The following is a 16,981-nucleotide window of genomic DNA, read 5'->3' as shown; positions in this document are numbered from 1 at the left end:
ACCTTACATTATTAGCTCCTTAGTTTCCTTACTCATTATAAACACAATTGGTACATCAAGAAATCAAGTGTAGGTATAACTTATCAATCATAAACGAGATATAAAAGGTAAGTAGAAAGGTCACTTAGCTGCGCACTTGCAGTAACTGGCTGTTGTCTGAACCGGGCCATCACGCCCGCCTCGGCTCCCCGAGCCTGGGCGCCTCGGCTCCGCTCCGCGGGGTCCTCTCGCACCCACGACACTGATAACTCCCTCACTCTCCGTCTGCTCACCGCGGCTGCTCACCAAAAGTGAAAAGCGCTCCCGCGCTGCTCGTTTACGTAGATAAAATTAGTCTACCCTCAACTCGCCGATATTAATAAACTCAAACTCAAACTCAAACTCAAAATTTTTTATTCATCGTACAAATATAAAATTTTCTGATGAACGTCAATTTTTACAAATTACTCTCCGTTCGGATAAGGGGGGGCTCTTTCTGTCTAAGGAGAAGAACGGAGGCAAGAAACTCCTGAGCCATCTTTTCAAAAAAAGACTTAAAACTAGTTGGTATACAATACATATAAGCTTAATAATTATTATTATAATAATATGAGCAGAGCTAACTACTTATCACAGCCATGCATTAACGTCCTCTAAGTAATCATCAATTTTATAATAAGCTTTTTTACTGAGTTTCTCTTTAATGTAACACTTAAACTTATTCTCTGGCATTTGAGCAACTTCTGCTGGAAGCTTATTATAAAATCTAATACAGTACCCTAAAAACGATTTATTAACTTTCGCCAGACGCATCGCTGGAAAAGCCAGCTTATGCTTGTTCCTAGTATTAATGTCATGATTACTGCCAATTGTATCAAAAGTTGAAATATTCTTTCGTACATACATTAAATTGGAAAAAATGAACTGACATGGAACTGTAAGGATGTTAATTTCTTTAAATAGGTCTCTCAATGAATCCCTGGAACCAAGTTTGTATATAGAGCGGATGGCTCTTTTCTGTAATACAAATATAGTTTCAATATCAGCTGCTCTACCCCAAAGCAAAATGCCATACGATAATAAGCTGTGGAAATAACTAAAGTAAACTAATCTGGCGGTTTCAACGTCGGTCAGCTGTCTAATTTTCCGTACAGCAAAAGCTGCGGAGCTCAACCTTCCAGACAATTTTTCAATGTGAGGTCCCCACTGTAACTTTGAATCTATAGTCATCCCAAGAAAGACAGTATCATTAACTAGGTCCAATTTATTCCCATCTAGAATAATGTTAGTATCGCATTGTCTAACATTCGGCAGTGTAAATTTAATACATTTCGTTTTCTTAGAATTCAATAGAAGATTATTAACGGTAAACCAATCGTGTATGTCAGATAGAATTGAATTAATTTTTTTGACACCCGGTTCGTAGGGTTGCCAGGGAAAAAAAAAAAAAAAAAAAAAAAAAAAATATTAAGACTCGTCTACACTCAGAATAATTATCTTGATTATTCTGTGAGTCGAAATCGGTACAACTCCCGATAATTCGGGACACATGGCGGCGCACAGTGGACGGCGAGCTGCGAGCGCAAGGCCTGAGCTGGACGCAGGCCAGAGCGGTTGCTGAGGACAGAACGGCGTGGCGCACGCTTGTGAAGGCCCTTTATACATACCTACATATTAATAAAAACCGAAGGGTCAAGGGGGTCGCGAAATATTTTTTAATACCAGGGGGGTCGCGTCATGAAAAAGGTTGAAAAACACTGGACTAGCCCATCATAATAATGATCTCAGGAAAAATTCGATAACTATTGAATTTTTACTGAGGTCATATTATGATATTCTTTCCACTCATGAGCTGGTCTATCAGCCCTCCAAGGCATATCGTTGACTTTTGGGACACCCGTAGAGAAGTGCGAGGTGAAGCTCGCTGCCGTCGACAGACAGAGATGGAGAACCGTTGTGTCTGCCCTTTGTCCCACGAGGGGGTCATAGGACGCCAAGAGAGAGATAGATAGAGAAGTGCACAAAAGATGCACATAATGCTAAAAGCATTTACTACCTTTTTTCAAGAAAATCCTTCAAGCCTCTTCAAGGTAGCTCAAAAATACTAACCATTTATGAGTTTTTTCAGCTTCGATTTTGCAATAACATCAGCTTGTTCGTAACATCTCGCTTTGTTGTCGAATGAGTATCTCCTTAAAGAGTCCTTAAACAGTTGTTCAGCTTTCGTATTGGAACCTGAAACAGCAACAGACTTCATAATTGATCATCACATCATCGTCATCACGACCCATCACGTCCCCACTGCTGGGGCACGGGTCTCCTTCCAATAAAGGAGGGGTTTTAAGCCGAGTCCACCAGGGCCTAGTGCGGGATGGTAGACTGATGAATAATTGATGTAACCAAAGAATATTTGGTATAACTACCCCAGATATACAGGGTGTTGCAAATTAAAGGTATAAGCCCTTTAATAAGCGGAAATGTGGTCATTCTTGTGGTTCAACGACTTTAACGTAATAACGTGACTATTTCAGTCCCCGGCGACAATCGCTATCCTTTGGTAAATGCCATTTTAATTATAAGTTCGTATATAGCATATAAATTTACCTGGTAAGGTTCTTTGATAATAAATATTACGATTTGTAGAAAATAAAGCATTAGTTCTACCTCGTTTAGCGTGCTGTAAAATAAAATAAATAAATCATGAAGAGACTGGAAAATAAAGCTGAAGTTTAAGGGTCGGTCGCCATATAGAGCGGTGGAAGCTCAGTCGGGTAAGCGCCCGCTTCTCACGCTAGAGATGCGGGTTCGAATCCCGGCGCTGACATACAGGTTGTCCCAAAAGTCAACGTCATCCCTTAAAGGGCTGATAGGTCAGCTTATGAGAGGCCAGAATATCACAATATGACCTTAGTAAAAACTCGATAATTTTCGAGATATTGACACTTTTATAAATTTGTTGAAAATCGACACCTTGGATCAGTTTTTTGCGTGCCGCCCCGGTATCTATTTATCTGACTGAATTTATTAAGGGTAAGTCATGTTGGAATGAGTAAAAGTAAAATAGGTGGTGTGGCCGGGAGTGGGAAAAGAGACTAAGTTGTCACAGTTAATAAAAAAAACGCATTTTGAGTATCTTTCTCTATTAGAGTTAGAGTATATTCTGGACTATAGCAACTCCATATTCCCCATAAATGTAGCGCATGGTAACGTACATTCCTGAGTAGTACAAATGTGTGATATTGTACAAGTAAAACGCTTACACATGTATGTACATTGTACACCCACAGTATCCAAAAAAGGGACAGATCAGTTTGTCATTAACATTACCTCTAATTACTTGTTATTAATTTTAAAGTTATTGTTAAACAAAACCAAACTCTCAAAATTATGATTATGACCATTAATGAGTATTATTTTTTGCTGATTATGTACTTAATATAATAATGTGGTGTTATAATTTTGAGAAATAAAAATAAAGTCAATAAATGATTGTTTTTTTTTTAAATAAGGTGTAAAAAACGCAAAATATGTTTTATAAGAGTTTGGTAGGTTTTTTCTTAGCTATTTTTGCGTCATCTATGTTGCCACGGCTGACCCCACCACCTATTTTACTTTTACTCATTCCAACATAACTTACCCTTAATAAATTCAGTCAGATAAATTTCCTTCAAACAATTTTACATCGAGGTCGTTTTGTACTAAAATAGCAATAACTCTTTGTTAATTGAAACAATAGCAACGTTTAAGACAATGGCATTGTACGATGAATTAGTCACCCTACACCCCACCCCTATGCCAACAATAGACCTCACAACTCCAAGAAAATCAACCAATATCACAGGTGCAAACAGGCTTAAAAAATATATTAAAATAAAGAAATATATCAGGAAGTCTGAGCGAGCATTGAAAAAGCATAAGACGCACCTTCCATTGACAAAGGATAGAGTGAGACTTCAACTACTGGTGAATAAATATGAACAGGAGATGTCAGACTACAACCAGAAGCTCGCAGACAACAACCAAGAGTGCGAGTTCAACATTGCCATGCTACAGTCTAGGCTGGCCACACTGAAGTCTGCCCTAGAACAGAGAACTCTGGAATACGAAAACTAGCTGCTGGTGCTGAGTAGTGTGGGCTTAGTTCGGGTTGAGATGCTGCCGGAGAAGTCTTCACCTGCTGAAGCCACCACCGCATCTCCGGAGGCCACCACCACCACCTCGGAGGCCACAAACAGCATCCCGCTGGCCACCACTGGACTCTCGGGGACCACCACCATCCTCCCGAGGGCCACCACCACCTCGGAGGCCAAAAACAGCATCCCGCTGGCCACCACTGGACTCTCGGGGACCACCACCATCCTCCCAAGGGCCACCACCACCTCGGAGGCCACAAACAGCATCCCGTTGGCCACCACTGGACTCTCGGGGATCACCACCAGACTCTCGGGGACCACCACCATCCTCCCGAGGGCCACCACCATCCTCCCGAGGGCCACCACCAGCCTCCCGACGGCCACGCCATCCTCAAGGGTCATCCAGAGTAAATCGGCTACAGCAGATGTTTTTCCGACCTCCAATAATAAATTACATAGGATACCCACCTATGCTCAGGCAGCTAGTAGAATAGTAGGTAATAAGCAGTTACCTAAGATGTCACCCACTTACTTGACAAGGCTTACTACTGATACAAGTAGTAGCAGTTCAGCCAAGGATTACAGCACAGTTGTATACTCCGATAGGCTTGGCAAGGATTTCGGGCACATGTTGGGTAATCATGTAACTGGAAATGTTGTTAATCATTGTTACCCAGAACTTTCATTCGCACAAATAGTACAACTGATTTCAGAGAGGTCGTACACCGAAAAAACTACTATATTAATTATGGTGGGAAATAGTTTAGGTGTGTCAAATTCTGATATAAATAGAAGTTTTGCTATATTAGAAAGCATTCCTGCAAAACATATATTTGTTTGTGCATTTCCTTATTCTTGCACACTGCCTGACAAATACAATTATATGACATGTAGCCTAAATAAAAATATGTACAATGCGTGTTATAAATCTGACTGTATCAATTTCTTTGATACTAATTTGTATGTAGATAATTTTAAGTTGACCTGGGACAGTTTATTTCTGTCCTTAAATCAGAAACGACGTTTAGCTACAGAAGTAGCTCCTCTTATTAACTCAGTTATAAGCATTATAACGAAGAAAACTTGTGTCCCTATTGACACCGTCAGTAGTAATACTGAAAATAGTACAGTAGATTTAAATTAGATTTTCAGACAACGGGAGAGCATCATAGCGTTGATATAAAGATTGATTCAGTTCACTGCTCTCTCGGCTCAAAACTATCGAAGGACAAGACATTTAAGAATGAATTTAAATTGGTACATCAGAATATTCAGAGTATTTCTTCTAAATTGTTAGAAATAGAACTATTTTCGGAAAAATTTAACATTGATTGTTTATGTATCACAGAACATTGGTTAGACGAGAATAAAATGATGTTCCAATTAAAAAATTACAAACTTATAAGCTGTTTTAACAGAAATATCAACGAGCATGGTGGGTCACTTATATTTCTTAAAGAAAATTGTAAATGTAAAGAACGAAAGGATATAGTTGCTCTTTCTGTTAAACACCATATAGAAATTTCATGTGCAGAGCTTAATAAGTATATAATAGTATGTACCTACAGGCCACCTACTGGTGATTTTATTACCTTTGAGACTGTCATGTTCTAAGGTTAGCTTCCAATAGTAAAAAGGAAGTAATAGTGTGTGGTGACTTTAATGTTGACCTATTAGGTGACTCTCCTAATAGGTCGAAATTGTTGTTACTTTTTAAATCATTTAATCTTTTTAATGTTTTTCTGGAACCAACTAGAATTACACCCACGTCAGCCACTTGTCTAGATAACATATTCTGTAACTGTGAGTTTAAAGACAGTAGTGTGATTAATTGTCTGAGGTCAGATCACAGTGGGCAGACCATTACCTTAGTAAACACTGACAAGACAAATAAAACTAAGGTGAGATGCAGACCGATTACTACAAAGAAAATTGACAATTACTTGAAGAAACTAGACGAAAAACTTCCGAAGGTTAAATTAGATTGCAATTCTAATGAGATGTATAGTAACTTGTTTAAGATAATAGCTGATGAGTTTGAGAGTAATTTTGAAACGAAGGAAGTTTTGAGTGACAATAAAATTAAATTTTGTGACTGGGCTACAGAGGGTATCAAAAGCAGGGCGACATTATATGATCTGTATGAGATGAAAACATTCATACTCCGACCTGACTTTCAATCTTATGTGAAGAAATATAGCAAGATGTATAAATGTGTCTGTCACTGTGCGAAGACAATTTTTATTAATAACAAGATTAAAGACTCTGCTAACAAATCTAAGGCCGTTTGGACTATTATTAATAACGAAACGGGGAAGAATCGAACACGCGAGACAAATTTATCTTTGAAGGTAGGCAATGACATTATAACATCGAATGATGCGGTGGCGAGGGTCTTTGAAGAGTTTTTTACGAACATTCCTTTAGAGACTACGTGTAACCTAGATTCTTCGGCTGCAGCAGCTGAAACCCTGACGAAGGAGAACGCACCTTCAACCGATAAGGAATTTAAATTCAGATATATTAATACATTAACTATTATAAAAACATTTAAGTCATTAAATATGAAGAAAACTGAAGACTTGTGGGGAATGTCAGTTAAATTTGTTCTTTCTATTATTAATAAAATCGCCCCAATTTTGGCTAACATCTTTAATAAATGTATCGCTGAAGGTGTGTTCCCAGATCTTATGAAATTTAGTAAAATTATACCTCTGTTCAAAAGTGGGGATATGGAGGACCCTGCAAATTTCAGGCCTGTCTCGGTTCTTCCAGTTTTGAGTAAAATATTTGAGAGGGTCATACTCAGTCAGATGCTTTTGCATTTCAATGATGCTCGATTGTTTCATAGCCAGCAGTATGGTTTTACAAAAGGCAAATCAACAGCCGATGCCGGTACTGCGTTGATTAAGCACATATTTGACGCCTGGGAAGACCATCACGATGCTATTGGAGTCTTCTGTGATCTGTCGAAGGCGTTTGATTGTGTAGACCATCAGACTTTAATTTCGAAACTTAGATACTATGGAATAGGAGGAAAGGCTTTAGATTTGATATCTTCATATTTAGACAAGAGACAACAAAGGGTCGATATTAACAATACTAAATCACAGGGGGCTCATGTAAAAATAGGCGTCCCTCAAGGATCTATTCTAGGACCATTTTTATTCCTCATTTATATTAATGACTTGCCTTTTATGGTTGAAAAATTGACTAATATAGTTTTATTTGCTGACGATACTTCTTTGCTTTTTAAAGTGAAAAGAAGAGAAAATAATTTTAATGAAATTAATTCAATTCTATCTGACATACACGATTGGTTTACCGTTAATAATCTTCTATTGAATTCTAAGAAAACGAAATGTATTAAATTTACACTGCCGAATGTTAGACAATGCGATACTAACATTATTCTAGATGGGAATAAATTGGACCTAGTTAATGATACTGTCTTTCTTGGGATGACTATAGATTCAAAGTTACAGTGGGGACCTCACATTGAAAAATTGTCTGGAAGGTTGAGCTCCGCAGCTTTTGCTGTACGGAAAATTAGACAGCTGACCGACGTTGAAACCGCCAGATTAGTTTACTTTAGTTATTTCCACAGCTTATTGTCGTATGGCATTTTGCTTTGGGGTAGAGCCGCTGATATTGAAACTATATTTGTATTACAGAAAAGAGCCATCCGCTCTATATACAAACTTGGTTCCAGGGATTCATTGAGAGAACTATTTAAAGAAATTAACATCCTTACAGTTCCATGTCAGTTCATTTTTTCCAATTTAATGTATGTACGAAAGAATATTTCAACTTTTGATACAATTGGCAGTAATCATGACATTAATACTAGGAACAAGCATAAGCTGGCTTTTCCAGCGATGCGTCTGGCGAAAGTTAATAAATCGTTTTTAGGGTACTGTATTAGATTTTATAATAAGCTTCCAGCAGAAGTTGCTCAAATGCCAGAGAATAAGTTTAAGTGTTACATTAAAGAGAAACTCAGTAAAAAAGCTTATTATAAAATTGATGATTACTTAGAGGACGTTAATGCATGGCTGTGATAAGTAGTTAGCTCTGCTCATATTATTATAATAATAATTATTAAGCTTATATGTATTGTATACCAACTAGTTTTAAGTCTTTTTTTGAAAAGATGGCTCAGGAGTTTCTTGCCTCCGTTCTTCTCCTTAGACAGAAAGAGCCCCCCCTTATCCGAACGGAGAGTAATTTGTAAAAATTGACGTTCATCAGAAAATTTTATATTTGTACGATGAATAAAAAAAATTGAGTTTGAGTTTGAGTTTGAGTTTGAGTTTTCATACCATTTTGGAAACTGCATTAAATGAGCAATCTTTTCAAATAAGGTGCCAGGTTTGCGTGGTATATTTTTTTTACAGTATGTAGAGTCAAAGTTGTTTATAAAAAAATACGATTACCTTTTATGACTTTGAAAACCGTGTTTTTTTTAAACATACAGCATTACTCGATATTTTTTTTGACTGCGATCAATAGCAGGGCTATACAGGGTGATGCGACACCAAACAAATTCTAACAATATGGTTTTTTGTACCGGCGGCACGCAAAAAACTGATCCAAGGTGTCGATTTTCAACAAATTTATAAAAGTGTCAATATCTCGAAAATTATCGAGTTTTTACTAAGGTCATATTGTGATATTCTGGCCTCTCATGAGCTGACCTATGAGCCCTTTAAGGGATGACGTTGACTTTTGGGACACCCTGTATACCAATGAGTTCTTTGAATTTAAGTACAATGTATTGTAACGTAGCGTTACGAAACGCCTTAATCTTAGTACCTTATTATACCTATTCTAACTTATAATAAATAAAACCTAAAACCTAATTTTAATAAACCTAATAAATAAACATACTTTAATTAAGTGATCTAGTTCTATTACGATAAGTGATAATAAAAGTGTAGGTTCTAAAGTACGTTCTCACCGACAAACCGTTTCCAATTATAAGTAGCGAATAGTTTCGTCCACTCGCGACGTCACCCTTTGTTCACCTTAGATCTAGCGATAAGCGACCGGCCGACTACGGGAGGGGCGCATTGATTTGCACGGCGATCAGTCTCTGCTCACCGCTCTGGCAACTAGCCGCTCATAATAAATCTGATACGTACCTTGTCTGCGAGTACCTAACTCGTCAAATCTAGACGTTAATAATTATTACTGTTCTCAATAAGTGTTTATACGTTGTTCCCATCTGGGTAAGTTGTGCAAACCTTCTTATGTTAGTAATTAGCTGTGTGTCATTGTGTTTAATGCTGTGCATTTTTAAATATAAAACCGTTGACCTTTTGTCATTGAAAATAACCGTTGGTTAAATTAGTGCCTTGCCTTTTGCTTATTACAGTGCTTGTTTTCTATTTCTTGTATGAATGCATACTTAAGTATGCACTGGATCTAGTGATTTAATGAACTATGAGAATAGTCTTAATCTCGTAGTTGCATATATTTTAGTTACATTGTAAATTATCTTACCTAACTTAATCATTCATCAATCATCATGTACTTTACATTACTGTTCATAACGCCACCTTTATTCCTTTTGCCTTTGGAAAAGCTAAGCAGTATTTCTAGACTTCCCGTACGAACCTAAGGCTAACTTGCCATCCGTATCGCTGCTGGAATCTAATCGCTTCCTTGCTCTGCGATTCCAGGAACAACTGCCGGACCGATTAAATCGGCCAGTTCCGGACCACGGAAGACTCACCCCGGGCGACTGTCCCGGGCTTCCCCTCCCGCTACCTGAGTAGCTGACCTCGTCGGATCCCTCGACCCCGACGTGGACCTGGACCTGGAGCTGCACCTGGACCTGGACCTGGACCTGCACTTCGACAGGAAGCCAAGGAGAGTGCGGTATTTCTGGACCGAACCAGTGCGCGTGTGACACCCTTGACCTTGGCCTAACCGACGACCTATCTACCTACTTATTTAAAATAAATCTTCTTTTTAAACTAAATTATGTTCGTCCTTTTTATTTCCTAACCTGTAGGATTTATTTAGGCGACAATGGCGCCCATAGACGTGGTTTTAAGGTCAAGAGGGTCATACCGTACTGCGTAGGTATACTCTTAGTTATTCATGGTGTTGGATTTCATTGGTGTGCTGTTATCTTATTTTGTTGTTTCTCAACTAGTGTACCCCTACGAAAACCCTAGTTTCATTTCCTTGGTTTAATCGTTTTTACGCCGTTTTTTTAAAGTACCACAAAATTTACTTTTATTATGGTATGTTTGTTTCGGCACACTAGTTGAGATATATGTTGTTTCGCCTGTCTTTGCCTGTCCATTATATTTTTTTGTGATTTTTCCTTTTTTATTTTTTTTCCTTATTGCACTATTACTACACTCGTCGTGGTGTACTATTATTGTTTTTTTTTTTATATAAAAAAAAATTACAATAATAGCTGGTTTTTGTACATATACTTTTAAGTTTTTTTTTTTTTTTTTTTCTTCTTTATATTGTGTATTTTATAGGTACATATTTTGTAGAGCGTTTTGTACCGTAATTTTTTTCCTGCTGTTTTCTGTTTTTTTTTGGGTGTTCTGTTTGTTTTCTTTTTGTGTTTTGATTGTGTTCTCATATATACTTTTTTGTTCTCCTTTTTATATTGTGTATTATAAATATTTGTTCATTGGTTTTGCACAACATACCTAGTTACTGCTTATAATTTTTTTTTCTTGCGCTAGAACTAAAAGGTCCCTACTGGATAATATGGCTTATCCTATAAAATTTTTACTCTTACAAAAGTCGGAATTAATGTATGAGGTTGCTATACGTGGTGAAGATCCATCCGATAAAGTAGAGAGTTTACGCAAACAAGTTACCAAATTAACTCAATTATATCCACCTGATGATATTCTTGATTCGGTTTATAGTTTTGAGGATGACGTTAAGGGTTTACAAGAAACTCTTGCTAAAATAAAAACGAATATCGAGTCCTTGAACATAAATTATGTTGAATCGCTACTCAATAGAACTAGATCACTATTAAATCACGTGTTTTATAGATTACAGCGAATAGAGAAACCGAACTTATCTGAACAAAAGAATATAATAAGTAGTGTTCTTAAAACCTACGAGAAATGTTTTTCTGCCTTCTCACTTTTATCACAGAAAACTGTTAGTGAGCCAAACACTATGCAAGACACTGCCGCGTCAAATGAGGATATAGTTGCTAGTAAACTTGATCAATCTGATCTTAAAATCTCCGTGACCTGTGATCGTGGAGTTTCTAATGACCTCAAACAATTGAAATATGATGGAAAAACCTGTGTCCGTTCTTTCATTCAAAGACTCGAAGAGTTCCGTGAGTCGAAAAACATCTCGGAGTCAAAAATGCTAGCCTCTGCGGTTGATATTTTAACTGGCGATGCATTACACTGGTATCGTAGTGTCAAAAGTAAAATACATGACTGGAACACTCTAGTTTCACGTCTCAAAGCTGATTTTGATATACTAGACTATGATTATCGTATGTCTTCTGAAATACGGGATCGAACCCAAGGGGATGGTGAATCTATCACTATCTATTTATCAATAATGGAAGGCATGTTTTCGCGTCTTAGCAATCCCTTGAGCGATGAAGATAAATTAGAAATAATTTTACACAACATTCGTCCATGTTACTCGACAATAATTGCTGCGAGCCCTTCTTTAAAGTCTGTGGATGACTTAAGGGTTATTTGTCGGAATTATGAACATATTAAGGTTCGCTCCGATAATTATAGGGAACCACCTTCTGTGAGCTCTAAAACGTTAGCGCCTGAGTTTGCCTATCAGTCTCAACATAAAAAATACAATAATACACAGAGCAAACAATATTTTAACAAATCTAAGCCTTTCCAATCTTTTAAACCTGAATCTAGTCCGGTTTTCGAGGTTCAAGCCGCTGAAACTGCTGCGGTGTCTAAACCTGAGAAGTATTGCCAGCGTTGTCGCGTCAACACTCACTCAATGAAGGAATGTACGGCTGAACGTACAATCTTCTGCTTCAAATGTGGTATGAAGGACGTACGTCTACCTGAATGCCCTAAATGCAACGGGTCAAAAAACTAAATAATGAAAATTGTGGAAAACCAGCAGCTACTTATTTTGATATCTCGGAATGGAATAAATGGCTGTTGACCATTAAGAGTTTCTTTACAACTCATTCTATTTCCCCAATTTTCAATTCAAAACCGAGTGAAGACCCACGTCCCTATGTCAAAATACGAATCAACAATACTGATGATCTTGATATGTACGGTTTGCTTGATTCTGGCTCATCTGTTACAATCCTTGGTAGGGATTCTCACAAGCGTCTTCTTCAATATGATTTGACTATGTGTACTGATGACATAATCACAGTTACTGCTGCAGGTGGTCAGAAGATAACCTCACTAGGTTTTATGCTTCTGCCGGTTTCATTTGAGGAAAAGTTTTCTCTCATAAAAGCTCACATTGTTCCCGAGATCGATACTACTCTTATACTAGGTATAGATTTCTGGACTCAATTTGACTTGTGCCCGAAGTACCTCTCAAACTCTGAGAACTTGTTTCAGACTGATCCTGGCTTGTCAGAAATCTCTTCTGAAGTTCACCTTCATGCGTACGATAACCTCGATAGTGCCCAAAAACAGATAGCTGACAATGTTTTGGAGCAATTTAAAGATATATCCTTTGGTGAGAAAGGCTTAGGTAGAACTCAGTTGATCACTCACAAAATCAACACCGGTGATGCGGAGCCTATCAGACAGCGATACTATCGTATGTCTCCGGAGAAGCAACGCATCATTACGGAACAAGTTGATGAGATGCTTGCATTGGACGTGGTCGAACCTTGTGAAAGTCCTTGGTCTTCACCCGTCTTGGTTGTTGGCAAGAAGGATGGTAAACCTCGCTTTTGCCTCGATAGTCGGAAACTTAATGCTGTCACCAAGAAGGACGCTTATAATCTTCCTTATGTAAGTGAGATCTTGGACAACCTGAAAGATGCTAGATACCTCTCTAGCATTGATTTATCTAAATCGTTTTGGCAAATTTTGATAGATGAGCCAGATCGCGAAAAGACAGCATTTTACGTGCCTGGGCGTGGTAGCCTCATGTTCAAAGTAACAGCCTTTGGACTTACTAACGCTCCAGCTACACAGCAAAGACTTGTGGATATGTTGTTTGGTCCCGAGTTTGAACTAAAAGTCTTCGCTTATTTAGATGATTTTATCATCATAAGTAAAACCTTTGAAGAGCACGTATCTTTGCTTCAACGCGTGCTCGATAAACTGCGCTCAGCTAACCTTACTGTGAACCTTGATAAGTGTCAGTTTTTTCGTAGCAAACTTCGTTATCTTGGCTACATTGTCGATGCTCAGGGCCTTCGTACTGATCCAGAGAAAGTTGAGGCTATACTGAATTATCCTACTCCAACAACTAGGAAAGAGGTAAAACGCTTCCTCGGTACCGCGTCTTGGTACAGGCGTTTTATCCCGCATTTCAGTACGGTTGCTGGTCCACTTAACAGCCTGACATCGACGAAAAAGAACTCGCCTCCTTTTCAGTGGACTCCTGAAGCTGATAAAGCTTTCTTGGAGCTCAAATCCCGGCTGGTCCAAGCACCTGTCTTGGCCTGCCCTAACTTTGACTATCCTTTTGAGGTTCACACTGATGCCAGTAACTTTGGGATCGGCGCGATGCTGGCTCAGACCATTGATGGTGTCGAACACCCAGTTGCCTACATGAGTCGTAGTCTCAACAAAGCAGAAAGAAACTACAGCACAACAGAACGAGAGGCCCTTGCTGTGCTTACCGCTTTAGAACATTGGCGTTGCTACTTGGAAAATGGTAGTACCTTCAGTATTTTCACAGATCACGCGGCACTTAAGTGGTTTCTTTCTCTTTCGAATCCTACTGGGCGTCTCGCTAGGTGGGGTGTCCGTCTTTCCTCGTTTAACTTCGAGATCAAACACCGTCGTGGCAAAGACAACGTGGTCCCTGACGCTCTTTCAAGAGCCTTTCCTACAGATGCCATTACCAGCAGTAGTAATGATGTAGTTTCCTCTCCCCCTACTACAAAAGACCCCTGGTATCTTAAAATCTATAAAGGCTGTCAAGAATCTCCCATCAGTTTCCCTAACTATAGAGTGGAAAATAATACCTTGTACAGGCATATGAAAAACAAAATTGTTTTAACCTCGGAATTTGACTGGAAGCAGGTTGTTCCTTTAGAACAGCGAGAGAATGTCCTTAACGAATGTCATTCAGAACCTATAGCTGGACATTTCGGCGTGTTTAAGACATATAAACGCTTAGCACTTCGTTTTTATTGGCCTGGCATGTATGCTGATGTGGTTGGTTTTATCTCTCGGTGTGACACCTGTCTTGCATACAAACTGCCTACTCATGGCACCTTAGGTAAAATGGGCAGGCCTAAGGATGTTTCTAGACCTTTTCAGGTACTCTCTATCGATCTGGTTGGACCCCTACCTAATACTCGGAAACAGAACAACTACATCTTTGTTGTGACTTGCTGTTTTTCCAAGTATTGTTTTATATTCCCACTCCGTAGAGCTACTGCGGATTTAGTGACCAAGCATTTGGAAAATGATGTTTTCCTAGTACATGGTATACCTCAAACTGTTGTCCTGGATAATGGCTGTCAGTTCATTAGCCATGAGCTTGACAGGCTGTTCAAAAAATATAAAGTGCCTAATGTACATTTTACCCCTAAATATACCCCACAAGTAAACACTGTGGAGAGATATAACAAAACTATTGTTACTGCTGTGTCTACTTTTGTAAACAATGATCACAGAACATGGGATTTGAATTTACCTCAAATTCAGTTTGCCATCAATAATTCGGTGAACGAAACTACCGGGTACTCTCCTGCATTCTTGGTGCATGGCCGTGAATTGGTAACCTGCGGGTCACATTATTTGGAGAATGATGACTCAAAGGACATGGTTTTTCTTCCAAGAGATGCTTACGCTGAGAACTTAGGTCACTTGGCTGGTATTTTTGGTGAAGTTCAAGCTGCACTATGGCAAGCCCATGCTAAGAATAGTCAGCGATACAACTTACGTCGTAAAGATGCTGAATTTAACGTAGGGGATATCGTGTGGAAGCGCTGTTACTTCCAAAGTGACAAAGACGCTTATTTTGCTAAGAAGTTGGCCCCCAAGTATCAAAAATGTCGCGTAAAACATAAGCGCTCACCATTAGTTTATATCCTCGAGGATATGAATGGTCGGGATTTAGGTGTTTGGCATATTAAAGACCTAAAAATTGTAAATACTCGGCTAAGAGAATAATATTTTTAGATTAGCAGTTAGATTTTTTTCTTGTGTCATACTTGTTGTATTTATTGAAAGTATGACATAAATTGTATAGATTTTGCATATAAAAAAAACTTAAGAATATTATTAGTAATCATTGTAAATAGTTGTAAATAGATCATTATTTTTATTTTAGTTTAGCTGTCTATTTATCGTATTTTACTGAGGTAAAATACTCTTGTAGGTGAGGGGGTAATGTAACGTAGCGTTACGAAACGCCTTAATCTTAGTACCTTATTATACCTATTCTAACTTATAATAAATAAAACCTAAAACCTAATTTTAATAAACCTAATAAATAAACATACTTTAATTAAGTGATCTAGTTCTATTACGATAAGTGATAATAAAAGTGTAGGTTCTAAAGTACGTTCTCACCGACAAACCGTTTCCAATTATAAGTAGCGAATAGTTTCGTCCACTCGCGACGTCACCCTTTGTTCACCTTAGATCTAGCGATAAGCGACCGGCCGACTACGGGAGGGGCGCATTGATTTGCACGGCGATCAGTCTCTGCTCACCGCTCTGGCAACTAGCCGCTCATAATAAATCTGATACGTACCTTGTCTGCGAGTACCTAACTCGTCAAATCTAGACGTTAATAATTATTACTGTTCTCAATAAGTGTTTATACGTTGTTCCCATCTGGGTAAGTTGTGCAAACCTTCTTATGTTAGTAATTAGCTGTGTGTCATTGTGTTTAATGCTGTGCATTTTTAAATATAAAACCGTTGACCTTTTGTCATTGAAAATAACCGTTGGTTAAATTAGTGCCTTGCCTTTTGCTTATTACAGTGCTTGTTTTCTATTTCTTGTATGAATGCATACTTAAGTATGCACTGGATCTAGTGATTTAATGAACTATGAGAATAGTCTTAATCTCGTAGTTGCATATATTTTAGTTACATTGTAAATTATCTTACCTAACTTAATCATTCATCAATCATCATGTACTTTACATTACTGTTCATAACGCCACCTTTATTCCTTTTGCCTTTGGAAAAGCTAAGCAGTATTTCTAGACTTCCCGTACGAACCTAAGGCTAACTTGCCATCCGTATCGCTGCTGGAATCTAATCGCTTCCTTGCTCTGCGATTCCAGGAACAACTGCCGGACCGATTAAATCGGCCAGTTCCGGACCACGGAAGACTCACCCCGGGCGACTGTCCCGGGCTTCCCCTCCCGCTACCTGAGTAGCTGACCTCGTCGGATCCCTCGACCCCGACGTGGACCTGGACCTGGAGCTGCACCTGGACCTGGACCTGGACCTGCACTTCGACAGGAAGCCAAGGAGAGTGCGGTATTTCTGGACCGAACCAGTGCGCGTGTGACACCCTTGACCTTGGCCTAACCGACGACCTATCTACCTACTTATTTAAAATAAATCTTCTTTTTAAACTAAATTATGTTCGTCCTTTTTATTTCCTAACCTGTAGGATTTATTTAGGCGACAGTATACCATCGCTCTTACGGTGAAGGAAAACATCGTTAGGAAACCTGCACATCTAGCTATGTGAACCCACCAACCC

The 16,981-nt window shown here is 38.6% G+C and overlaps 1 protein-coding gene across 1 annotated transcript in view; it reads right to left on the bottom strand.

Annotated features, from left to right (window-relative positions):
- The window catches only part of LOC105395436, a 45,591-nt gene that overhangs the window by 25,489 nt on the left and 3,121 nt on the right, over positions 1–16,981 (bottom strand). Inside the window, exons 5-6 of the mRNA XM_048633507.1 lie at positions 2,584–2,656; positions 2,089–2,214 (exon numbers count right to left, since the gene is read on the bottom strand). Of these exons, the coding sequence (XP_048489464.1) occupies positions 2,089–2,214; positions 2,584–2,656 (199 nt within the window). The remainder of the gene's footprint in view (positions 1–2,088; positions 2,215–2,583; positions 2,657–16,981) is intronic.

This window comes from Plutella xylostella, chromosome 2 (genome assembly GCF_932276165.1).
Source record: "Plutella xylostella chromosome 2, ilPluXylo3.1, whole genome shotgun sequence".
Lineage (NCBI taxonomy): Eukaryota > Metazoa > Arthropoda > Insecta > Lepidoptera > Plutellidae > Plutella > Plutella xylostella.
The sequence above is the reverse complement of the archived record's forward strand: the minus strand, read 5'-3'. Positions and strand labels throughout refer to the sequence as shown.